Source organism: Gopherus evgoodei, chromosome 4 (assembly GCF_007399415.2).
Source record: "Gopherus evgoodei ecotype Sinaloan lineage chromosome 4, rGopEvg1_v1.p, whole genome shotgun sequence".
Taxonomy (NCBI): domain Eukaryota; kingdom Metazoa; phylum Chordata; order Testudines; family Testudinidae; genus Gopherus; species Gopherus evgoodei.
The window spans coordinates 7,539,876-7,565,395 of NC_044325.1; the positions used below are offsets into that span (position 1 = coordinate 7,539,876).

At 41.3% G+C, this 25,520-nt stretch overlaps 1 protein-coding gene across 2 annotated transcripts in view; it reads right to left on the reverse strand.

The window, feature by feature from the left end:
* The window catches only part of SOS2 (SOS Ras/Rho guanine nucleotide exchange factor 2), an 87,726-nt gene that overhangs the window by 40,031 nt on the left and 22,175 nt on the right, over positions 1-25,520 (reverse strand). For both annotated transcript variants that reach the window (XM_030562821.1, XM_030562822.1), the window contains exons 5-10: positions 24,853-25,056; positions 23,123-23,266; positions 13,378-13,488; positions 10,755-10,853; positions 2,666-2,793; positions 1,309-1,964 (exon numbers count right to left, since the gene is read on the reverse strand). In XM_030562821.1, the coding sequence (XP_030418681.1) occupies positions 1,309-1,964; positions 2,666-2,793; positions 10,755-10,853; positions 13,378-13,488; positions 23,123-23,266; positions 24,853-25,056 (1,342 nt within the window). The remainder of the gene's footprint in view (positions 1-1,308; positions 1,965-2,665; positions 2,794-10,754; positions 10,854-13,377; positions 13,489-23,122; positions 23,267-24,852; positions 25,057-25,520) is intronic.

Genomic DNA, 25,520 nt, shown 5'->3' on the forward strand with positions numbered 1-25,520 from the left:
AGCTATTGTTAACACATGCACTGGAGTGATAGATGGACTATATTTCGGGACTTCTGTCACAGACTATTTGGACTATGTTCTTGTAAAAAAATTTTTTTTTTAATTTAAAACAAAAAAAAACAAAAAAAAACTCTGGCCCAAAGAAGGAGTATTATTGAGGCAAGAAAGCTGACATGGAGTTACTGGAGACTCTGGAGAAGGAAAACTCAGGTTGCATTGTGCTGCAACCTGCTGCTGGAAGATGTACCAAGCAGCACGGCCTTATGACAAGGTTCAGGCAGACTAAGGACACAGGAATTTTAACATGTCATCAACATTAAATACTGCTTTACTTGTCCACTTCTAAGATGTGTCACTCAACAAGATCCAATTCACAGTTAATTCTAGCTGTAAAAAACAGGGGTGAGTTTTGAAGGCTTACTATTTGAATTCTGTACCAATCGTTGCTGAAAAATCGGAGTATTCAGTAACATTTAAAAAGTTGCTAGAATGTGAACACCTAATCAGAACCTACAATCAAAGCTGACAGTCTTATAAAACAGAAAACTAAGTATAAATATCTGAAAAACGTTACAAAAATCCTACCAATATCAAGTTTTTAACTTCCATTGCATTTTCTCTTAACTTCTTTCATTCATCCCTTAACTGAAGTGTTACTAAAGTTACCTAATAAGCTAACGTGCTCTTTTTCTGCATGCATTCCAAGAGGGGTTTTTTAACATCTCGTTCCTCTGAAGCGTCATGGATGGCCACAGCTGGAGTTGGGACATGGGGTGGGCCAGGGCTCTGAGATGGCATCAACCATTGTCTCTCTCAGGTGCTTGGCTGGCTGGTTCTTGCTCACAGTCAGGAAGGATAGGCAGGTCAGTTTGGAAGTGTTTCTGGGGGTTTGTCACATTCCTCTGCAGCATGTGGGTGTGGCTCACTTGCGAGGATTATCGGGGTATATCTCATAGTCATTTACCTGCCACTGTGGGGGCCTCAAGCACTGATGCACCTCAGTCCCTCCTGTTCTCTGCCTCTGGCACATAACAGTCCACTCTCCTGTGAGCTGTAATACTTGGGTCTCATTTTGGTTGTTGGGTTTAGTGTGCTTGTGGCCCGTCATATACAGGAAGTCACACTATATGATCTAGTGATCCCTCCTGGCCCTAAACTATGACACACATCTTGACTTTACACAGCTATTCAGTGGGAAAGCAAGCAAGAGACAAAAGATTAATCTTATTGGCTATCCAAACATTACTTAAAGAATTAGTAAGATATTACAAAATGTGTCAAATACAGAAAAAACAAAATAAAGCATACCTGCATACATATGGTATGTTAGCCTTTCAATTAGTTTCACTACAGTTCCTCCTTTGATGATCGGGATTCCGTTCCTACTTTGCAGATTATCCTCAAAAACAATGTTTTCCTCAGAGTCTTCCACTACGAAACGATACACATTTGGGCTGGGCAGCCTCAGTGGCTGTTCATTTTCTTCTTGCAGTAACACTGAGTCAAGCATTCGATCCAGTGTACTGCGATACTGAAGAGAAATCAGAGCTGCCATCCAATTGTTCTTCTCTTCAGCAGACTTGGCAGCAAACACTAGGCTGTTTTCATCTTTAGACGCTAGCTCAAAAGCATGTTTGTATTCACAAGTGTCATCTTTGTCAATGATCTGCATTTTCCTCATGATAATTTTTTCCTTAAGTCTGTACTCTGTATTGCTGTAACCTGGAAGCCGCGATTGTCCATGATTAGTTTTACAGCTGATCAGTAAACCATCAAAGAGAAATATGTGACGTTCATGTTTGGCTCCTATCCTTGTCAGCGCACCTTCCATTATGAATTCATTGCAGCACTGGCCAATATCTTTGCCTTCCCAACCATCAATATTTTTCTGAATCTCATTCATTTTTTTGATGGCCAGGTGCTTGCTTCTTACTTGGCGGTTGTAGAAACGACAAATTGTCTCCCTAGAAACAAACCATTTTATCTAGTTAGCTTCTTCCGTATTAATTGCCGCAGAGACTGAAAAAAACACCACTAAATTTAACACCGTGTGCTATTTTTTTTCTCCCAACCCAAATAATCATGCTTAACCACAAACGTACAAAGGACAGTGAATTGCCAAGGAAAGACTACATGTATGTCTTCTCTACCAACATTAACATGGCTGTGTAGTCGTGGCATCGGCTCTGGGAGAGCTCTCTCCCAGTGCTGTAAAAAAAAAAACAAAAACAAAAACAAAAACCCCAAAAAACAAAAAAAAACAACCCGCCCCACAAGGGGAGTAGTCACCAGCGCTAGGAATGCGGCTCCTGGTGCTGGTGCACAGTCTACACTGCCACATTACAGCGCTGAAACTTGCAGTGCTCGGGGGGGGTGTTTTTTCACATCCCTGAGCGAGAAAGCTGCAGCGCTGTAAAGTGGCAGTGTAGAAAAGGCTTTAAACTATTTGCGAACGGGATATGGAGGGTTGCAAGTGAATACTCTTGGAAAGGCAACAGATTGAAGTCTGCTAGCTTTGATGTTTGGCATGTGCAAGTGTCAAACAAAACATGCTGCTTTTTTACACAAGTCAACCAAGGGGGAAATAGGGAAACACTGTCACCTCCAGATATCTTCCTTCTAACTTACTTTGGGGTACAAGAGGCTTCCCTGATTGTATTCTTACCAAGGCCGCCGTCTAGGTGAATATTTATTGTAAATGCGCTCCATGCTGCATTGGAGATTTAAAAGAGCAGTAATGGCTTGTTTCAAGCACTCCCTGTCTTCTTCATCTTCACTGCATTCCTGCAATTGCTACAATGACAAAACAAATCCATTTCTGTCCAACTTAACAGGTTTTCTTTAGAGATATATACAGACAAAAACAAATATATTCAAAAACACTCAGTGTTCACCTGACTTTGATCCCACTGAAGTCAATAACCAATGCTGAGTGATTTTGCAAATCTCACCCATAAGACCACCAATGCCTGTCAAAGTAGTTACTAAAATGAAAACACATCTACCAGATATCCTGAAAAATAAATAGCTTTTGACTGAGAGAGTGAGCTTGTGCGTGAAAGGGAAAGATTCTGAGATAAAGAAAGATTTCCTCATCCTATACTGGAGAACCTTACTGTGAGTTGTCAAAAAACCCTACAGGATATTTTTCTTTAAATCCTTTCACTTACATTGTTCTGTTTCATAATGATCACTGGCCTTTGAAGTTAGAGGTGTTCACTACTAGAGGCTTGGAACAGTCCTGAAGCTGTATATCAGTACTACATCAATAACACACTTTTTTAGTAGTTTAATAGTGTTTCAATTAACTATGCAGTGTAGTTGTAGCCATGCTGGTTCCAGGACATTAGAGACAAGGTGGGTGAGGTAATATCTTGTATTGGACCAACTTCTGTTGGCAAGAGACACAAGCTTTTGAGCAGCACAGAGCTCTTCTTCAGGTCTGGGAAAGGTACTTGGAGCCACAGCTGAATGCAAGGTGGAATAGATTATTTAGCATAAGTACAGTTTTCAGAGTAGCAGCCGTGTTAGTCTGTAACCACAAAAAGAACAGGAGTATTTGTGGCACCTTAGAGATTTATTTGAGGATAAGCTTTCGTGGGCTGTAGCTCATGAAAGCTTATGCTCAAATAAATTTGCTAGTCTCTAAGGTGCCACAAGTACTCCTGTTCTTTTAGCATAAGTAGTTAGCACATATTCTAAGGAATCATTCCAGGTAAAGTGGCCCATTAACACCTCTGCAGTCATAGGGAGGAAAGACAGGGGAGAAGAAAGCAGCTGAGGAAGGGTTATTAGGCTATGTCTACACTACAGCCTAAGTCGGCAAAACTTATGTCGATATTCCACCCCCTGAGCAACGTGAATTACATCAACATAAGCTGTAGTGTGTACAGCGCTATGTTGGTGAGACAGCTTTTACCGCTCGCAGAGATTTTTTTTATGCCAACGCAACTGGAGAGCTCTCTCCTGTCAGCATAGAGCATCTTCACCACACAAACTACAGCAGCGCCGCTAAAGCACTGTATGGATAGACATGCCTTTAGTGGGTTACAAATTGTTGTAATAACTACAACCAAGTCCAGCAGATGGGTAAGAGCAAAGGTCAACTTCATATACCATTCTCTCTACTAGCAAAGATGAAGTTTGAAATTCCAGATTTAAAACTAGCAGCAAATGATCAACTCCAATGATAATGTTTACTTCACTTCCTAGGGAAAACAAGATTTTTCCTTCTCCACTATGCAGGAACTCACCGATTTACAAAAATCTAATTAGCTTTCATAGTCGATATTCATCTCAACACTTATTTGTAAGAAAAAAGGGGTTACAGAAAACTTCATTCTTTAAGTTAATGGTTCATAAAATATTAACAGCATTAGATTATCATGAGTAACTGAAGAGTCTATACAATTTTAACTGTAAATTCCCCTTGTAAGTTAAGATTGCATGAAAAACTTAGTAGACTAGAAAATTCAGGCACACTGGTCTACTGGGCAAAATCAAGCCAATTTGCCACCCGCTATGGGCTAACTCATGTTTTCCCTATGTATTTTAAGAGGAATCTTACCCACAATCACTCAGTATAGCAGCAGCCGCCTTTTTCTTTCCCAGTATGCTCTCTCAGCAAGAATATTTAGCTGGCTCTAAAAGTAATTGAGATAACAGGACTGACCAGATGGGCCCTCTCCCTTTATGTGATTCAAAGTACTACCACTATATTTTCCAGACGGCCAAACATTCCCCAGTCTGTATATCATGGAAACCAAAGAACTTTTATATCTGAGAATTTGTGAGGATTACGCATGCTGAGAAGAGTATAGGGAAGAGAAAATAAGGCACTTGCCATGGTGACTAACCCCTCTTTTCCACTTCATAAGCAGAAACCCTAAAACAGCAAAGGGAAAAGGAGAGAGGGCATAAGATGGGTCTGAAAAAAATGACACGAGGTTTATGAAGTCCTATAACACGCAAGTAGCTAAGGATTGTGACAATATAATGATTCTTCTCCTCAGAGTCCCTAGGAGCATTTCTTCCAAACTCTTTCCAAAATGAGAGACCATCGCTGGCATACACTGATAAAAAGGTTGTATTTAGCTTAGTGAAACAGCTCCAGAAAATAGTCTAAAATTGTAGCTAGTGGACATTACATGGCATCTATTTTCATTTTGTGTAAAGATATAGAGAAATCTCTCCCATTTCTGGTTTCTAACATATTGAGTTTTCCGAATCCATTTCAGGCAACTTGTTCTGGCAAACTTTACTCTCTCAAGTTCTTGCCCTTTACAGCCAAGCTTTCCGACTAAATCAACATAGGAGTGCAATTTATTTGCTATTCACAGGATAAGAAAAGAGAAACATGTTTTTGGCAGAGATGTGACAGAATATTAATACTGGTAAACTGACAATCACGACAGTTTTGTCAACTTCTTTATTCTTTTCTGAAGGAAATGACCAACAACAGGAATAAAGGGCATTAGAGTTCTTCTGACCACTGATAAACACAACTATTGGTTGTGAAGAATTGAACTGTGGTATTTAGTTCCTTCCTTCTCTCTGGTATTCTAAAATGGATGATCTTGTGTGGATCTAATCTCTTGGAACACGCTCTAAAACTGTGCAAATGTCCCTTTGTAATTGTAGAATGAATTCAATTAATTGTATTTCTGCTTTTGGTCTCATGTCCTGGCACCTGAACATACTTTGGAGACAATGTTTGCAGAGTACAGTTGTTGTAGTTCTTGACAAAATGTTAAGACACTCTTCCTTATTGATGTAACAGAATGCCAAAAGAGAGTACTATAATAATATTATCTTATTGTGCTGACACACTTTTCTGTTGTCTTATGCTATGTTAGAGGAACTAATGTGCTGGGCACAGATTTACTGAAGGAGTCAACCAACCAGTGGTGGTCAAGGACAAGACAACATTTATCTCCAAAGGCTGTCCATCACAAGATCATGATGCAATTTTGCACTAATTAGTATTCTGTTCAGGACAGGTCAGAGACTGGATTAGCTGTGGCATTTTGTGATTATACCCTCAAACTACAGAGCACGAAAACACACCATGCTCAACGTAAGAAAAATGTTGTATAATGTAGTGAGTAGGTATATTTTTGTTCATATGTATTTCTCACTGGTGATTACAAAAGATAAGGTGCTGAGAGTCTATAAAATGCTGCTGTTCATTCTCTATACCTGCTGCTAATGATTAAACAATAGTAAAAGGGAAAAAAGACAGAATTTGATATCTTTTGGGTTGTTTGGCAGCTATGTAACACGCCATTCTATGCAAGAGATCTCGGAAGTAAGTGGATTTGAAGATAAATATCAACAAAAAGATAATTAATAGCCTGTCTATATATATGGAGATATACTTCTCTCATAGAACTGGAAGGAATCCCGAAAAATCATTGAGTCCAGCCCCCTGCCTTCACTAGCAGGACCAAGTACTGATTTTGCCCCAAATCCCTAAGCGGCCCCCTCTAGGACTGAACTCGCAAGCCAATGCTCAAACCACTGAGCTATCCCTCTCCCTCCCGTCCTCAGTCACATTTAAAAGGGTGGAGAATATGCTAGTTCATTAATAAAGGAAAGTCTTCATGGATTCGACGCTGAGGTCGCATTCCTTCCTTACTTGAATGGCACAACAGTCTGAATCTGTTTGGCAGCTTGTCCAGGGTTTAGATAAATTCTTTTAGTTCCTTGAAATAGATTTATAAAGCTGGTCTGGAAATCTGATAAACAGTATTTTTATAGTAGATATCTTTGAAGCAAGAGAGAGGTTATGATCTCCTTGAATTTGTGATCATCAAGGAACTCAATCTAATGTGCATCTGATATTAGAGTTTTTCGTTAATTACAAAGTTAATCACCGTATTTTGAACTGCAGAATATTCTAAGATTTATAACTAGTTGCAGAATTCCTATGCAGACTATACTTGGCTACCTGTGTTTCTCAGCATTACTGCAAGATCAAACCCCTTTATTATCAATATTCCTTCTCTCAGAACCTCTGTGACAAGCCTGTAATATCCTTTGAGGGAAGTCCTGAGTGGAGTGGCTGTACAGGTGGGCTTGTGCATAACTGTGCAGGGATCTGTAGCTTAAAGAACGCAGTAGCCCAAAACCTCTGTGTGAAAATGGAGCACATGGAAATACAAACATTGCTATTCTAGTCCACAGGCTGAAACATCAACCACAGACAGGCTTCCCTGCAGTCCTTAGATCTGCCAGGGAACATGGGTAGATTTATATCCCAGTGCAGAGTTCACTGCACACAGGATCACACCAAAACAGAACCACAGCAATGGCTTATCTAGTACAATGACCAGTACCAGATACTTTAGAATAAGATGTAAAATTCCTATTACAGGAAATTATGTACTAATATGCCACAGGGGAAGTTATCTCCGCACCTCAGAACGGCTATATTGGGTCAGATCAATGGTCCATCTAGCCTAGTATCCTGTCTTTCAACAGTGGCTAATGCCAGGTGCTTCAGAGGGAATTAACAGAACAGGTAACCATCAAGTGATCCATCCTGTCACCCATTCCCAGCTTCTGACAAGCAGAGTATATGACACTTCAAAGCATGGCTTTGCATCCCTGTCCATCGTGGTTAATAGCCATTGATGGACCTATCCTTCATGAACTTATCCAGTTCTTTTTTGAATCCTGTTATAGTCTTGACAAAGAGTTCCACAGGTTGACTGTGCGTTGTGTGAAGAAATACTTCCTCGTTTGTTTTAAACCTGCTGTGTATAAATTTCAGTTGGTGACCTAGTTCTTGTGTTATGAGTAAACAATACTTATTTACTTTCTTCACACGAGTAATGATTTTACAGACCTCTATCATATCCCCCCTCCTTAGTCGTCTTTTTTACAAGCTGAACAATCCCAGTCTTATTAATCTCTCCTCATATGGCAGCCGTTCCATATCTCTAATCATTTTTCTTGCCCTTCTCTAAACCTTTTCCAATTCCAATATATCTTTTTTGAGATGGAGCGACCAGATCTGCACACAGATGAAAGGATAAAGAGGAGTGTCTGACTGACCTTCTCTGGAGCATTTTCTGTTGTATATACCATTATTCAGTTGCTTTTTTTATTTATCTTCTCCTCTTGAGGTTAAGTAGTCCTAATTTTTTTAACCTCTCTTCATGCCTTCAGAAACACGAAACCTCTCTTTCCTGCCTCTAAGAGTTCTGCTGTACTTGTCTAGACTGTTTCCATTTCTGCTACATTCTTTCTGAGATGAAGTTACTAAAGCATTCAAGGAGAAGGAATACCAACAACTTATGTAATGGCATTAATATATTGTAAGTATTGTTCTCTGTAGCTTTCTGAAAATACACCAACATTGGGGATTTTTTAAAAATCACTGAGCAGAAGTTTTCACAATGTAATAAGAAGTGCAAATTTTAACCTGAAAATATTCATTGTCATCATTAAAGATGCAACATTTCCCAGAAGAACGACCATACTGGGTCAGACAAAAGGTCCATCCAGCCCAGTATCCTGTCTTCCGACAGTGGCCAATGTCAGGTGCTTCACAGAGAATGAACAGAACAGGTAACCATCAAGTGATCCATCCCATCGCCCTTTCCCAGCTTCTGGCAAACAGAGGCTAGGGACACCATCCCTGCCCATCCTGGCTAATAGCCATTGATGGATCTATCCTCCATGAATTTATCTAGTTCTTTTTTGAACATTCCCAATATGTAGTATTGTGGTATTCAAGATTTCAGTGTTTCCCTCTGTATACTTAAAAGGACAAATAACTGGGTAATTGCTGGGTTTTTTAGTGGCAATCGCTGTAGCTGAGCTAGAACACTGCCCCAAAGCCATGTACTCCGTTCATCTTTGCATGTAAATCAAAATACATCTCACTTAGTAAAAATGCTTTGGATTTTTCCTATTATCAAGAATAAATTTGCCCAAGTATTGCCCATGTATCATCTTGAGGCTTCACCTATTTTTAAGTTATAACTTAAACAAGATCATTTTATGCAAACTTAAAAAAAACCACAGCAAAATATTTCTGCAGTTATTTACAAGCTTCTACACTTAAAGGTAAAAGACAAAGTTAATGATACCCAACAGTCTGTTCTTCCATTCATGCAGAGGCTGTGTGTATGTAGTTCTCACTAGCATTAACAGTAGTTATTGGTGTGCTGAAAGTCTCTACAGACAAAAAGTCTCTTATGAGAGTAGAAAGACAAGACCAAACTTATCTAGAAAAGATTTATGTACCTTTTCTGTTTTGCATTTTGTAATATAAATAGCAACAAGTCTTCTAGAACAAGATCTAGCAAGTTTGTAAATAAAGCATGTATAATCCTCAACTGCACAGAACACCAAAGTGAAAACACCACACTAAATCAAACACTAGATCCTGTAGCTGAAAACTGTCTAAACACTGTAAGGTCCTAATCTTGCAAAGATTTATGTTTGTACTTAACCTTATGCACTGTGAGTACGTCCATTGACTTCAATGAGACTACTCAATGCATAATTTTATGCACATGCTTAAGTCTTTGCAGGACTGGAGCCTAAGATTTCATATTTCAACTAAATACTAAGACATAGCCTATTCATAATTTTTTATTTTTTTTTTAAGGCAGCAAGGGAACATTAAGATAATCAGTTTTACCTCCTGCAGCACACAGGCCACTAAACTGGTTCAGGTATTCACATTTTAAAGAAAAGTACTTCCAAAAATGTCAGAGAATTGTCACATTTAAAAATGCATTTTGCTGTGGGAAAGAGAACAACTATCAATGATTAAGTTCTTCCTAGGGTTATTCTTCTTTGAAACAAACACTGTACTTACACGTCTGTTAGTACTGACCCTATACCAAGGGCTGGCAAAAAGACCCACAAAAGTATAGCCAATTAATGCTAGTGGTATGAAGACTTTTGTTTTCTGAACTAAAACAAGTCAGGCTACTCCAAGAATCAAAAATGATATGTATTTTGTTTATCTTTTAAGTCTCACTCAAATAAAATTATAAACTTCATGAAGGCATTCAAAGTGTACTATAATTAAGGCAATTTACATCTTCTAATCACAACAAAGCCCAAGTGCTTGGAACAAAAATTTAGATGTTCAAAAATGTTGTTTCAAAACTTAGTAACAGTAGAAATATTTTCACAGATTAAAAATACAAGGAAACCACTTAGATTTAAACATACTACAGGCTGTTGGCAATCCAAACATTATAGCCCTGTGCTAAGACATGAGTCTGCTTGGAACCCAAAGCAACTACTGAATAGTCAAAATAGATTATTCTGATTTTGCTGAGTGTAAAATACAAGTTTTCCAAAAATAATAAGATGGATTTGCTTGCCTTGAGCTGAGAGGCCTGGACATTGAGTTGAACCATCTTTTACTGAATTAGTAAAATGTATGAAATAAATGTAAATGAAGAATTAAAAGCAATTCACACTGTAAAATTAATGAAAATCTCATTTAAATGCCAATTCAATTTAATAAAAAATAGACCTCGCATGCCACAGCACACAAGCAATAATCGAAGATTTATGGAAGCTTTGAGAACTGGAGTAGTTTGAATTTTGCATGATTTAATATTAATAACATATTGTAACAGTTTACTTTCCAATCATGCAATCACTACTGTTAAAATTATCCTTAACTATAGTCACATCCTACCTTCATGCACAGTAAATAAAAATTAATTTCCTAAACTAAAATTACTCATACTTTAAATGAAACTGCACTACTGTCTTACCTGCAATAATTCAAAGTAGTGCAAACAATGATAAACTGGGATCAGCATAAGCCGTGGAAGAACATACTGTACAGCTTCTTTAAAACCTTCAGCAATAGACTGAAAAGAAAAAAAAGTGGCATTATTACCACATATAAGCCCAAAAATGGAGGGAAGAAGTTGAGAGGTTTTTCCAGAGTTTTATTAATTTGTGAGAAATGTAGATATAGTGAATCTTTAGAAGAGCTTGAATGAGTAAGGTGCGGTGAGATGGTGAGCCAGGAGGCAGAGTGCATTGCAAATACTGGAAGCACAATTTTTAAAAGCAGGACGGATCAGAGGGTAGTGCACACATGCTCCCAGTTTGCTACTAAAAATTCACCCACTGCTTGCAAGATACAGCATCCTCAACTGCCTCAGTGAGAATCTGCAGTGACAACCTCATAAAATAGGCAACTTATCAGTTTCACTGTGATTACCTCTATTTTCACCAGAAATAGCAAATCAACATACAATGTGCTGGAACAAGTTAACTAGAAAACAATTTACAAACAGCTCTCAGGTCACACAAAGCCATATGGACCTTTATCCTTAACAGACTGCATACTTCAGCACTATCTTCAGTATCAGCCACAAAGCTTAAGTTTTTCCACGATCAAGATTTCCATTGCATTAACCAAATATTCCGCAGGAAAGCCTGTCACCTGGTTTTAATATCTACACAAAAAACTAGTTATGCATTTCCTTTTCTTATTAATTAGCACTAGCTCAAAAAGCCAAAAATTAAAAACATGCAGAATTCTATAGTGAAACCATATTTATGACTAAGCAGGCATATCCTAAAGCACACAGTTGTGTCTGGGAAGATAGGGTATTAAGGCATAAAGCTTGAAAAACATTATGATCAGTCAGATATGCTCAAACCCACTTCTTTAATGGATATTTTACTATAAGTAACAGAAGGAATTTCAAATTCCTGCAGAATTTGGTGCTGGAATGCAGTGAAAACTTAAAGACTTGGGACCCAGAGACAATCTGACCAAAAGGTACCCCACAAGAAATTCAAGTACTCCACCTCCTACCACCCTGCAAAAGGGTTTGTAGGACTCACATCTCTCTGCTCTCAATGCTACCTCCTGCTCTCCAGATCTCAAAGTGCTCTGTGTCTTTCCCTCCAAATCCTTGCTAGATCCATAGGCCCAGATATTTAAATTCTGCCTTAATCTGCCCCTCTGACATGCCACAGAAATCAGGAGATCTTATTAAATACACGGGATAATACTATTCATAATAACTTTGGGATTCACGTATTTATTTAATCAACAAAAATGATTTTAAAACTGTTTTGCATTTTGATCAGTTAACTAACACAGTAACTCAGAAGACAAGAGGAGGAGAAAGAATTTGCAAGGGATCCTGGGAAAGGAACAACTTCTTGAAGTATGGATCAGAAAAAAAGCTGAGAGAAATCACAGACACACCTTAAAATTAAGTAACTGTGGAACAGAGATTTATTTATCCAATGTTTTCCTTTCTGGAAATGATCTGTCAGTCTAAGACATCTAGACTGGACCTCTCTTACTGCAATTGCCAGAGGCAGCTCATGGTTGTCCATGGGACTTGAAGGCTTGGCGATATCTCTTCTGCATTCACTCCAATTTGACGGAGACAAAATGCTAAGGAACATCCCAAACACAGTCCAACTCTTAGTATTGGAGGGGCAGGGGGGGAGAGAGAGAGTCAAGAGAGGATGCCAGCTTCCTTCCCAAGTGACTCAGTATTCACGTGAGTATCTGAGATAAGGCTCCAGAGCTTTTCCCTATAAAGGTGGATCAGCCATGGGTGGTTGTTTTGTTTTTGTTTGTTTGTTTTTTTTTGGGGGGGGAAGGGGTTTACTGCACTGACCGACCAAGGAATCATCAGTTGCAGGATGATGGTCTTGTTTACTGAGTCCCAAAAGGTGAAGAGGACTGACTCACCCTTGAAGAGATGTCTCGGGAGGAGTCTCAGCTGGCACGATGGGACATAAAGACCCTAACAAGCTGTCCAAACTGAGTCCTTGCCCAAGCAGGGTCTGTGGGATAGGAGCAACTGTGGCAGAGCTCTCCCTCTGTGGCTCCTCTGAGTCTCCTTCCAGATGAAGAACTCTTAGCCATTTGTAGGTACTGTTTAGCAGGATCTGCCATGCTGGGGGGGAAGGGGAAAATAAACAAGGGAAGGAGCTCAGTGGGTGGTCCTGTTAAGGAATGGATCCCTGAAAAATGTCAACCATTGGATGAAGGACAAGGTGTATGTGGTGCAGGGGGGAGAGAGAGAGAGAGAGAGAACACATTGTTCACTGATTTGGTATTAAAAATGGGGATGGCAATGGAAATGGCAGGAATGCCAAGTCACCACTTTGCTGGAGGCAAAGACTCTAGTACAAGGGCTGAAGGGAAGTGACCAAGACCAACCGACGTGTCTGAGCTGCCTCCAGTATTTGCAAAAAGAGAGGCACAGCCCAAATACCTTAATCTGAGGAGAAATCATGATCCGGGATCCCACTAGGATTTCCCCCAACCCCAAAGACTGATTGGAAACAGGAAATATAGGCTGAATCTCAAAAAAGAAATGTCGTATTTCTTGAATGAGATTTCATACTTACCTGAAAATGTAGCGCAACAGCTGGTTTAGCCATCAAGTTATTAAAATGCTCATGAAACCGTGGAGAAAGAATATCCTGGGACAAAGTTTCATATGGATCAAAGGCTTGTTCCTAAAGAAAGGAGGAAATAATTATGTATATATAGAAAAAGGATGCAGGACATCTTTTTTGCTCAGCTGTACGATTTGCTTATTGAGATCTGATGTGTTAATGTGATTTTTCAAAAAAGTTTCAGCTCACTCAAAAATAATATAACTCAGTATATCCCAGAATTCATTAATGTACATTTTAATACATGAACAAACCTGTTGTGAGCATTGCTCAGCATCACCATATTTGTCATTAACACTAATGTTAATGAAATGGTGGTAGCCAAGAGGCAAATTCTTACTTACAGTCCAATAGTGATCCCATCACCAAGAAGTCATGTTTTGAAAAGGCTTCACTAACACATATGAAAACAATGATTATCCCCACAGTAACTTTGGTGTGGTGTGGATCCCACCTCAGCTGCTCATGTGCCTCACATGCTGCAAGGCCTGATTTCCTAGTAAATTTCATGTACAGAAGATCAGCCCAAAGGGCTTGGAGCTCTCTCACTCTCCTGGCCAAGGTGCTTGCAGCTAGGAAGACTGTCTTCAGAAAGAGTCTTCTTTTGAGTCCGAGTCTCGACAGGATGACACAGTTCTGAGGCAGGAGCCATCTCTTTGACCAGTGGATAAATATACATCACATCCTTGAGGAGCTTCACTACTGCTGGGCGAGAGAAGATGGAGCACAAATGTACAGGCAGATGGCAAACTGAGATCAGAATGGGATGGACCTTAGTGGAGCTGAACAAAAGATCAGTATTTCAGATACAGCAAGTAGTCAAGGATCTGTGGTACCTGCATAGGAGCCAAGCCTTGTTAGGCTACCAAGATCAAGAACCTCTTCCAAGTTGACAATTAAGTCATCCTGGTTGTCGTCTTTGGTTGTTGTCCAGCCATTCTGAGATCGGAGAGGTACATCTCTCCTGGTTGTTCTCTTTCTACTCTGTAACCGCATCTCCTGGAGGTGCCTAGGGCAGTCCCAGGCTGTAGTACTTAGCCAACCAACATCCAGCTGTCAGGTGCAGAGACTTTAGGTCCGGATGACCTATCTGGCCGTGGTGCTGTAAAATCAGGTCCAGGCACTATAGGAGCCAGTTCAATGGCTGAATGGACATCTATAGCAAGTCTGTCAACCAAAACTGTTGGGGCCAATGTGGTGCTATGAGAATCATCGTGGCTGTGACGCTTGAATTTGGAAATCACCATGGAAGATGGGGGAACAGGTGGAAAGACATAAAGGAGGTCTTGGGTTCCACTGCGGAAGGAAGATGCTGGGCAGTGAGCTTGGAACCGAGATGACAGTGGGTTACTGTCCTTGGTGGTGAACAGGTCTAATATAGGAACCTCCCAATAACGGAATACTGGCACAACATCTCTCTGCAGTGACCATTCATGACTGGCATGGTTATCTTTTCATGAAGTCTCTAGTCAATGCTGACTCCTGGAAGTGAACAGCCATTGGGGTTATCCCTGTTGCTAGCACCATATCTAGACTTGGATGGCCTCCAGGCAGAGGGGCAAGAAGCATGCATCTCCTTGTTTATGCAGTGCATCACAGATGTGGCATCCATCAGGTTCTACACTGTGGAATTTCAGAGGACAGGCAGGAACACCACACAGGCCAGCCTGATGGCCCTGAGTTCCATGATGTTTATGGGAACTCCCATGTTCTCCAGGAATCAGATCCTTTGCATTCACAGGTGGTCCAGGTAGGCTCCACAACTTTTGCCTGATGCATCTGTGACTGAAGTCTTTGTTGAGTAGGAGGAACAAAAACAATGCCCTCTCTGCTTAATTTTTTGAGGTCCAGCACCATGTCACCTCTGCAACAAAGTAGCAGCAGCCTCAGGTGAAGTCTGACAAGCAACATCACATATATGAAACTCTGGCATATGGTTTAACAACCCAAGGCAAGTCTGTAATCAGTGTAGTCTGATCTTATCTCAAAAGTAATAGCGATCACAACGTCAGGAACCTGAACTCTAATAGGTATGCCCACTCTGACCTGGAGTCTACTATAACTCCAATGAACTCTATCCTCTGCATCACAGTTCACTAGGAGGACCTCCAGGCAAATAGGAAGGGAGAATATTCTAGGTTTGTTGCAGTCTCTGGCTGGGATCTGCCTTTGACCAGCCAGTTATGCAGGTAAGCATACACATGGATGCTCTGCCTTCTCAGGTATGCTGCAACCTCTGCTAGCCATGTTGTAAAGACTCTCAGTGCTGTTGAGTGTTTGAATAATAGTACCTTCTGCTGGCAGTGATTTGGCCTCACTGTGAATCTCAAGTACTTCCTGTGAGCTGGGTGGATCTTTCACAAGAAGGGAGAGACCCTCTTAAAGATAAGGAAATTATATTTCATGAACAAGGTGTGAAAGTTGGCCACCCAGTGGGGCATCTCAGTTTGGTTGAGGGTATCAATATGGGTTCTGGGTTGCTGCCAAGGTTCTTCACCGTGTGCCATTCCCACCTCGGCAGACTTCAGGACTCTTTCCTTGGAATTAAGTTTCATAGTCTCCTTGTGGGACGATCCCACGTGTTGCTTGGAGCTCATGCTCTATGCAGGATTGTTTCAGTGTTGTCCTTCTGATGTTGAAGGTGTCAGCACTGAGGTCACTGGTGTTGAGGGCATCAAAGCTGATGGTGCCAGTTTTGACAGCATCCCCTTAGTTAACTCTTTCACTAACTGTTCTTGGAGTGTGGTAGCTAATGCTGATTCTTTTAGTTCCACTTTGATAGCTGTCACTTCCTCTGGGTCTGAGTGATTCACATGGATCACTCAAGCAGATGTAATGTGACCCATGAGTCCCCCACAGTTACAGATTCTAGAGGAAAACAACTGGCACGCCAAGCACCTTGGGATATAGCTCTCCCCCATGTAGAACAGGCAAGAGCTGTGTCTGTCAGTAGGGAGGATGAGACCATCATAGGATGGGCAGGGTTTAGAGCAGTGGTTTTCAACTGTTTTTCATTTGTGGACCACTAAAAAATTTCAAATGGGGGTGCAGACCCCTTTGGAAATTTTAGTCTGCAGACACCCAGAGGTCCACGGATCACCGGTTGAAAACAACTGGTTTAGAGTCTGTCATGTTGGTGCAAAATACCTTGCCCCACTACATGGGAGGTAGGGTCTCCTCTCTTTTTTTTTTATTGCAATGTCCAAATTAAAAGAAACAGGGGAGAAGAGTGGTGAAAATTCTCTCTTCACCACACTATCCAAGAAAGGATAAGTTTGAAGCCTTGTAGCAGTAGCTGGTCGTAAAGCGGCTGGGTTCCGTCTCACATTCATGGGTGGTAAAAGGGAACTGAAGGAGGGCCGTGGTCGCTCTGCCCTTTCTGCCATTGCACAAGGCCCAGACAGGCACTGCTATTCAAAAGAATCCAGTCTCACATGCAGGAGACATAGGAGCACCTACGACAGTGGGAGCCACACAACATATTTGAAGACACGTTTCCTATACTTACTGTCTGGTTACGATTTCTCTGGTTAGAGCTGCATTAGAACATTTTATGTTCATATGCTCGTAATTTTCTGAAATTTTCACCACTGAGGCATTTTCCACTCATGGTCTCTCCCAAAGGTGATTTTTTTTTTTTTTAAAGTTTGGGCAAAATGCCTTCAACTGTTTTTCTGCTAAGAAAACAATCAACGTAACTAACTGTTTTACTTCACAATAAAACAAGAAAAACTATTTAAAAGTGAATGAAAGTGCTCTTGTAGCAAAACCACGACTGTGGAGGAACAGAGATTCCAATTCCGGTAAGAGGGAACTGAAGAGAGGTTGACCCACACACACTAATATAGCATCACTTGAGACACAAAGCTACGTACAATGGCCATTGCTACGAAAATCATCTGGCTCTGGCGCACATGAAAACCCATGTTTGGAATACATATAGGGACCAGCACTTGAAGAAGAATCATAAAATGCAAGTGTAAAAAAGCTGCAGGCACTTTTGGTGCAAGGCTACTGCAAAACTAACTGATATCTGAAAGCTGCATTCAGCATTACAATGGTTGTGGTTGTTTTGGAAAAACTGGTTTTGATTTAACAAAGTTATGAGAATTTTCAGCTTGTGTACAGAGCATACACAGCAGAATTTTACATCATCACATACACCTCTGGAGGCATGTTTTATTCAATATCCATGAGACAGAAATGATTAATTTAAGTTCCACACATGCATGCATATTTCAGCCCTTTTTTGCTTTAGAATATTTGAGCTAGATATCAACATGTACTGTAATTATAAATTTTTAAATTGTTATGTGATCAAGAAGAGGTTTTCACCAGGATTCTAAAATGTCACTTGTCTAGAAACTTTCTATCCCAAACCACCAACACACTAGACCCAAAGAAAAAGGCGAAAAACTTTTTAAAATGGAAAGGCTTCTTTCTTCTCTATTCCCTTCATCTCAAAAATGCTACTCCATTTTTGCACAAGATTTGCAGAAGAAAATTTACCTATGAAAATAGACCAGCCCAAAACGTGATTTAACTTTATAAGTAAATCATAGGGCTTTTATAATGGAAATGCTTAAGACAACTTTAAATATACCTGCTGCTGTATGACCTAGGTATTTTAGTTATCACTAAGCATCTCTTTTTTATATGTTTTACACAAGAATGGAAGTATCAAAAATGTATGAAATGTTCAGACAACACATCTAGCCTACCAAGTGACCTTGCTCTATATTACCTACCTACCACTAAATTCAACACTCTCAAATATAGAACCTGCTTTTTTCCTAGATGTAAGTTTCATAATTACTTCTTCATTGCATTAAGAACTTTCAGTTAAATGAAATATATAAAAAATCCAGGCTGTATTTCATTGAAAGGGCTTTGCTTACTGCATAAATCATAAGAGGTCTTTATGACATATTGGTAAGTGAAAGGAACAATCTCTGCTCTTCATAAGAACCGCTGTAACCTTTACTTGGACCAGTTGCTAGTTGCAGTGAGCTCTCATTTGACTTTTAACTAGATATATTCTGTTTAAAAGCACAGAAGTGCAAAAGAAATTACCCTAAAATTATCCTGCTTAGGAAGATAATGGCAAAGAAGCCTAACTATAGGCTGAAATATTTAATAAGTTTGAAATTCATTCATTCATAAATGAATTCACAGTTTAAGATCAGAAAGGACCATCACCTCCTAGTCTGGCTTCCTAGCTAACAAGGGCCATAGAATTTCACCCAGTTACCTCTGCATTGAGCACACTAACTTGCATTTGATTAAGGCATCCAAAAAAGGCATTCAGTCTGGATTTGCGGACATCAAGGGACAGACAGTCCACTACTTCTCTTGGTAGTTTGTACCAATGGTCAAACTCCCTTCCTGTTAAATTTTTGCCTTATTCCTAAATTGTATTTTTCTGGCTCTAACTTCCAGCCAGTGGTAGCTGCTATGGTATTCGTCGGTAGACTTCAGAGCACTCTGCTGCGCAGTGTTTCTTCCCCCTCAAGGTACTTACACATTGTAATCTAGTCACCTCTTAGTCTTCTTTGTGATGAACTAAACAGATTGAGCTCTTTAAGGGCTTGTCAACATGGCGACACTCAGGAAATTAATTTTCAAAGTGGATTGGTTAAACCACATTAAACCCCTGTGTGGGCACTCTCATTCAGAATTAAAGCAGCCTTAACTCATCTTAGGGCTTGTCTACACTTCAAATGCTACAGCAGCAGCGCTGCAGCAGCACTTCAGCGTAGACACTACCCATGCTGACAGGAGGGGTTCTCCTGTCTATGTAGGTAATCAACACCCCCCCTTCCCAAGGGGTTGTAGTAAGATTGATGGACGAATTCTAGCACTATCTGCACTGGGACTTAGGTAGGTACAGCTACATATCTCAGTGGTGTGGATTTTTCACACCCCGAGGGACACATATATCAATGTAAGGGGGAACTTACCTACCTGTAACTGGAAGTTTTTGAGACGTGTGATCCCTATCTGTATTCCACTAAGGGTAATGCGCCATGTGCCCGGAGCTGGAGCTTTCCAAAGTAGTTGTATCCGCCAGTCCACACATGTGCCCTTGCATTGCTGCATAGTTTTGCCCAAGCGATAAAGGGTAGGGTGGGACTGACTATCTCTTTAGTTCCTTCTCCACCGCAGACCTATCAAATCCACAGCAGAGGGGAAGGAAGGTGGGTTTGGAATACACGTAGGGACCACACATCTCAAAGACTTCTGGAAAGGCTTTGTTGATAAAAGGCCAGGGCTCTATGTACATCAAGGAAGTGAAACCACTGTTCCTCATCTGAGATGTGCGGTTTGGGAAAGATGACTGGAAGGTGTATGGATTAATTGAGGTGAAAATGAGAAACCACCTTTGGAACAAATTTGGGATGCAGGCACAAGGAAACCTTGTCCTTATGAAATGCAGTGAAAGGGGGTTTTGCCATCATAGCCCCCAGCTCACCAACCCTCCTTGCAGAAGTAATAGCAACCAGGAAAGCTACTTTCTTAGATAGAAGAGAGAGCAAGAGGTCAGAGACCGAAGGGAGGGGGTGGGGGTGGAAGGGGGCCCTTAGTACTGTGAGGACCAGGTTGAGGTCCCACTGAGAAGAAACAGTCTGGATGGGAGGGTATTTGCGTACAAGGCCTTTCCAGAATCTCGCAGTCAAGTGGTGGGTGAAGAAGGAATGCCCCTCCACAGGAGGGTGTAAGGTACTAACGGCCGCTACGTGCACTTTGATGGAGCTGAGAGTGAGTCCCAAGGCCTTCAGAGACAGAAGGTAGTCTAATAGCACGGGAACTTCCACAGCCTCGGGGGCAAGCCTGCTGTGTTGGGCCTAGACAGTGAAATGAGCCACTTGGCCTGGTATGATTGCCTTGTCGAGTCCTTTCTGCTATCGGAGAGGATGTATAAGACCAACGGCGAGCATTCCTGCACTAGCGGAGGTGTCCATCCAAAAACCAAGCTGTCAGATGGAGCACCCTTGGGTTGGGGTGTCTGAGCCTGCCGTTGTGTTGTGTGAGTAGACTCAGAAACATTGGTAGTAAGAGTGAAGGATGCTTCGATATGCAGAGAAGAAGAGGGAACCAAAACTGGAGAGGCCAATACAGGGCGATCAGGATGACCGTCGCCTGCTCCCGTCTGAGTTTGTGAAGAATGCGTGGCAGGAGTCACAATGAAGTGAAGGTGTAGCTGATCTAGTTCGACCAGTCAGTGATCCGGGTGCTCCCCTGTGAGTGGGTCCCGAGACCTCCTCTTGAGCAGTAGTGGAGGCACTTAGAGTTGGTGCGAGATGTAAAGAAGTCCCAGATCAAGTTCCTAGGCATTTGAAAATGTCTGCAACTACATGTCGTGCAACTCCCATTTGTGGTCAGTTCTGGTTGTGACTGGAGGTCACTAAGGCGATCAAGTCCAATAAGCTCTGGAACTTATTTTTTTGGCAGATAAGTGCATGTGAAGACTGAGTCAGTGCGTGTGCCTATGAATTCTACTGATTCTGTTTGATGCTCACTCCTAGGGAGAAGAGCAGAAGAAGCTCGCCTCTTTTCTGGACCATGCTGCCAAGTAGCCAGTTGTCTAGGGAAGACAAGGACTCCTTGTCGCCAAAGATGGGCTGCTACCACAGAGAAAATCTTTGTGAAGACTTGTAGGGCAGTCTGAGCAGGAGAACCCTGTATTGGAAGTGTTGGGGCCCCACTGTGAACATGAGGTGAAATGTCTCTAGGTTGCATATATGCCAATATGGAAATAGGCATCCTGCATATTGAGAGCTGTAAACCGCATGCCTTTTTCTAGCGAAGGGATGATAGCCACAAGTGTGACCATGAGGAACTTCAGTTTGCAAATGTAACAGTTGAGGTGTCTCAGATCCAAGATTGGTCTCCCTTTTTCTTGGGGACCAGGAAGTAGTTGGAGTAGAATCCTATGCCTTGAAGGGCTGCAGGGACTGACTTTACTACTCCTCTCTGTAGGATGGAATCCACTCTAGGGTAAGAACACTGTCGTGAGAGTGATCCATAGAACGGAATCAGGGTGATGTATATGGAAGAGATAGTGCCATAAACTTCATGGCATAGCCACGCTGAATGACATCCAGGGCCCACTTGCCCACTGTAATCATGCTCCATACTGACAGAAAGAATTTGAAACAGCCCCCAAAAGGGGTGGCTGATGGCTCTCTAGTTAAGCTCAGAAATATTGTTTAAGCACAAAATGAGTGTCTTGTGTGGAGGACTGCACTGTCGGAACAGGTGGATGGACTGTGGGCCCAATGACATTTCTGGGGAGGTTTGTGGCCGTTGGTGGTAAAGCTGGGAAGTTCTGCATGCAGTGGGCAATAAAACTTTCACTCTGGAAATGACGTGTATATACCTAAGGATTTCAAGTTGGCTTTAGAAGCTTTTAGCAATTGCAAGGAATCATCCATCTTTTGACTGAAGAGGTGCGATTCATCAAAGGGCAGATCTTCAACTGGGTTCTGTACTTCTCTAGGGAAACCTGAGGAGGGAATCCTGGTTACACTCTTCATGATGATTCCAGTTGCCAAAATGCGTGAGGATGAGTCTGCTGAATTAACTGCAGCCTGAAGTATGGACTTAGCAACCAACTTTTCTTCCTCGAGATTTGCTTGGAATTCAGAACAATCCTATGAAGGCAGCTTATCCATGAATTTCACCATCTGTCCATAGTGTAGGAAGTCATACTCGGCAATCAGTGCCAGGTAGTTTGAGATCTGGAACTAGAGGCCAGCTGAAGAGAACACCTTTCAGCCCATAAGATCCAGCCTCTTGCCCTCCTTGTCAGTTGGGGTGGAGCATGGATGCTACTGTTTAGTCCACTTAATAGAAACGCTGACCTCCCCCCTTTTTGGGTGTGGGTGTGGGTGTGGGTGTGAGTGTGAGTGTGTGTGGGTGAGAGAGAGAGAGAGAGAGAGAGAGAGAGAGAGAGAGAGAGAGAGAGAGACATAGTACCTCTTTTCTGCCTCTTTCAGAGTGGGGGCACACGTGACTGGGGTATGCCACACAGTGCATGTCGGTCAGAGAATGTTCTTGTTGATTAATTCAGATTATTTTCCTGAATGTCCCTGTGTAGACAAACCCCAAGTCTCTCACTGTAAGGAACTTTCAAATAATTTTTGTGGCTCTGTTCTGCACTGTCTCCAAATTTCCAACCTCCTGTTTAAAATTTTGACACCAAAACTGGATGCAGTATTCTAGTATCTGTCCCCCAATGCCGTATACAGAGGTAAAATCACCTCCTTACTCCTACTCTCTTGTTTATGCATCCAAGGATTGTATTAGCCCTTTTTGTCATATCATCACACTTGGAGCTCATGGTGAGCTGCTTGTCCACTATGACCCTTAAATCATTTTCAGAGTCACTGCTTTCCAAGACACAGCCCTCGATTATGCACGCATGGCCTGTTTTCTTTGTTTCTAGACGCATGACCTTGTATCTGTCTGTATTAAAAGGCATGTTTGAATGGGCCCATCTTACCAAGAAATCTAGATTGCTCTGTATGACTGCCCTATCATCATTCTCTGTTCAGAACCACATAAACATTTTTATTTTTTTGGAGGAGCAGAACATGCCCTCTATTGTCCATTCCACAGAGATAGAGAGTCATGGACACTAGCTTAATATGAAGATACAAAATATTCCTATGAAGTGATTTTAGAAACTCACCTCTGCCAGATCTTCAAAGCAGCTGCCAGCCAAAGGATGAGGACTACTTTCATCTGTCATTTCAACAGTATCCTCAATCAACCCCAAAAGCTTCACAGTCAATTCATGAATATCTGAAATGTTGCTAAAGATCGTATCGATATCCTGAGAAAACAAAAATTATGCTTTAGTACTATTTGTTATCATTTCCTTTACTCTTTTGCAGATATCCAAGTGTTTCAAATAAAGTGTGAGCTATCTAAGCCTTGTCTACACTGGCAGCAGTGTGTGAGGCACATGTAGCTTATATGCTACAGTGAAAACAGACTGCATCCACCCTGGTGGAGCCTCTCCCCACTGCTGGAGCTTTTTTATACTACCTCCATCATGCCAGAGCCTTTCCCTGCAGCAGGGAAAAGCTCCAGCAGTGTGGAGGCAGCATGACACTGCATTGCTAAAACTAGCAGTGCAGATGGAGGACGCACTGCTTGGGCGTTGAGAGAGCCACGTAGGGTATACCCACAGGATTCAGGTTTGTCACTACTCGCCTAAGCAGTGTCTCACTGTCGGCATGTCTACATGCCACCGTAAGGAACGTGCAGTGCAGACATACCCTAAATAGGGACGAGACAACAGAAAGAGAGGGGAAAGGAAGTCAAGTTCTAGGCGTCAATTCAGGCTGAGCAATCATGCTTGGGCATATTCACTTTGATCCAATATTGCACGATTTTTACTTTTAAATGTCCAAGAGCATGGTGCAGTATCCAATCCAGCGTTCAAGAGCAGTGTTTCTTGTGAGAGGCTACGGATTATTCACTGGGTAGAATAATGAGGTCCAACTTTTTTAGCCTGTACACTAACAGGCCACAATCAGGAGGGGAGGGGCAGTTTAAAGCTGTCATTATTTCCCCTCCATCACCCTCCTTGCTCTTTTCTGTCTCTGAACTTAAACTGAAGTGAAAATTTAAAAACAGCCCCCAGCTCAGGTCCCAATGACAAAACTTTATAATCAAAGCTATGCAGTCACTTTTTCAGAATACCAGATGGGCTTGGAAAGGGAAGTGGCAGCTTCCTTTTTCAAGTCCTGCTTTTAGTGTCCCATATCTCATCTGAGCAGTCTTCCCCAACCCACCATCTGGAAAGTACCCTTCCCTTGACTCCAACCTCTGACTGACATCAGTTTCTTTTCCAGTTAGCTCCAGCCTTGCCCCACTTCACCCAATGCTCAGGAACTCATCACATCTCTCCCTGCCCACACCCTAGCCCCCAAATCTCTCTTCATCCCCTTATCAATTCTCCCCTTTCCCTGTCATTTAAGGTAAATTACCAAGGTTTCACATCTTCCTCTTTTTGAGAGACATCTGCAGCCCCTCTTCCTAGTATTCTCTTTTCTAGGAACCACAGCTCCTCCATCTGCTGCTTTGCTGCTTGCCTGGTAAAGTGCAGGTGCATAATTGCATAAGGATCCGATTTTCTATCCACATGACCATCTGGCACTATAACTATTGTTTGCATCTAACAGGGAACCTTGCTTTTTAAACCTTGGTCTGAGAATATTCATCTAAGACTGCTACCTGCAGTCCCTCCCTCTTATTTCAGGCACCAGTCACCACTTCTGTTATACACTAGGATACTTCAAGCCAAATTTCACCTAATCTGCTACAGGCAATGTAAATTTGCTAAGTTGCAGTTGAAAATGGACGTGCAAGTACTTAAGTACTAAAACAGTAATCTATTAAAAAGGGACTTACATACGGTGTGAACAACTTTCTGTTAGACAGGAAAGCTTCCCGAAACACTTTTATTATCAGATTCAACTCCCGAAGATATTGTCTTTCTTCTGCAATTTCAGTTCTCACTAGCTCATAGTAATTGAGTTCACCTGAAGAAGAGGGCTCATCTTCACACAGCGAAACCAAACCAATAACATCCTGATCAAACATATCCATCAAAACCTAGCAAAGAGTGAAAGTCAAGTTTTTATACAAGTCTGATTTCTATCCTTCATTTAAACTCAATGGTCTCAATTTGTTCAAAAACTAGTGAACTGTATTTAACACAACACTTTCTGTAATAAAAATCAGCAGGTAGCAATGTTGAATCTTTGACAGGATCAACTGCCGATGCTATGTTTTTTATAATTTAGTGCAGCAGGAAAACAAGTTAGGATTTGCGAAAGGTGGATTCAGAAGAACAGAAGGCATCTTGCAAAAGCTTTTGCCTGGTGATGAAGATAACTGAAATTCAGCAAAAAAGGTTTCTGAACAATTTAATAAAGATGAAACTAGAAAGACTATTTTTTCCTAAACCACTTAGAGTGGAGAATCTACCATTACAAAGAGGAGTTATAATAATGAGAATCATAACAGGATGATGCAGTTGGGAACTAAAGGACAATGTTTTTAAATGAAGTGTTAAG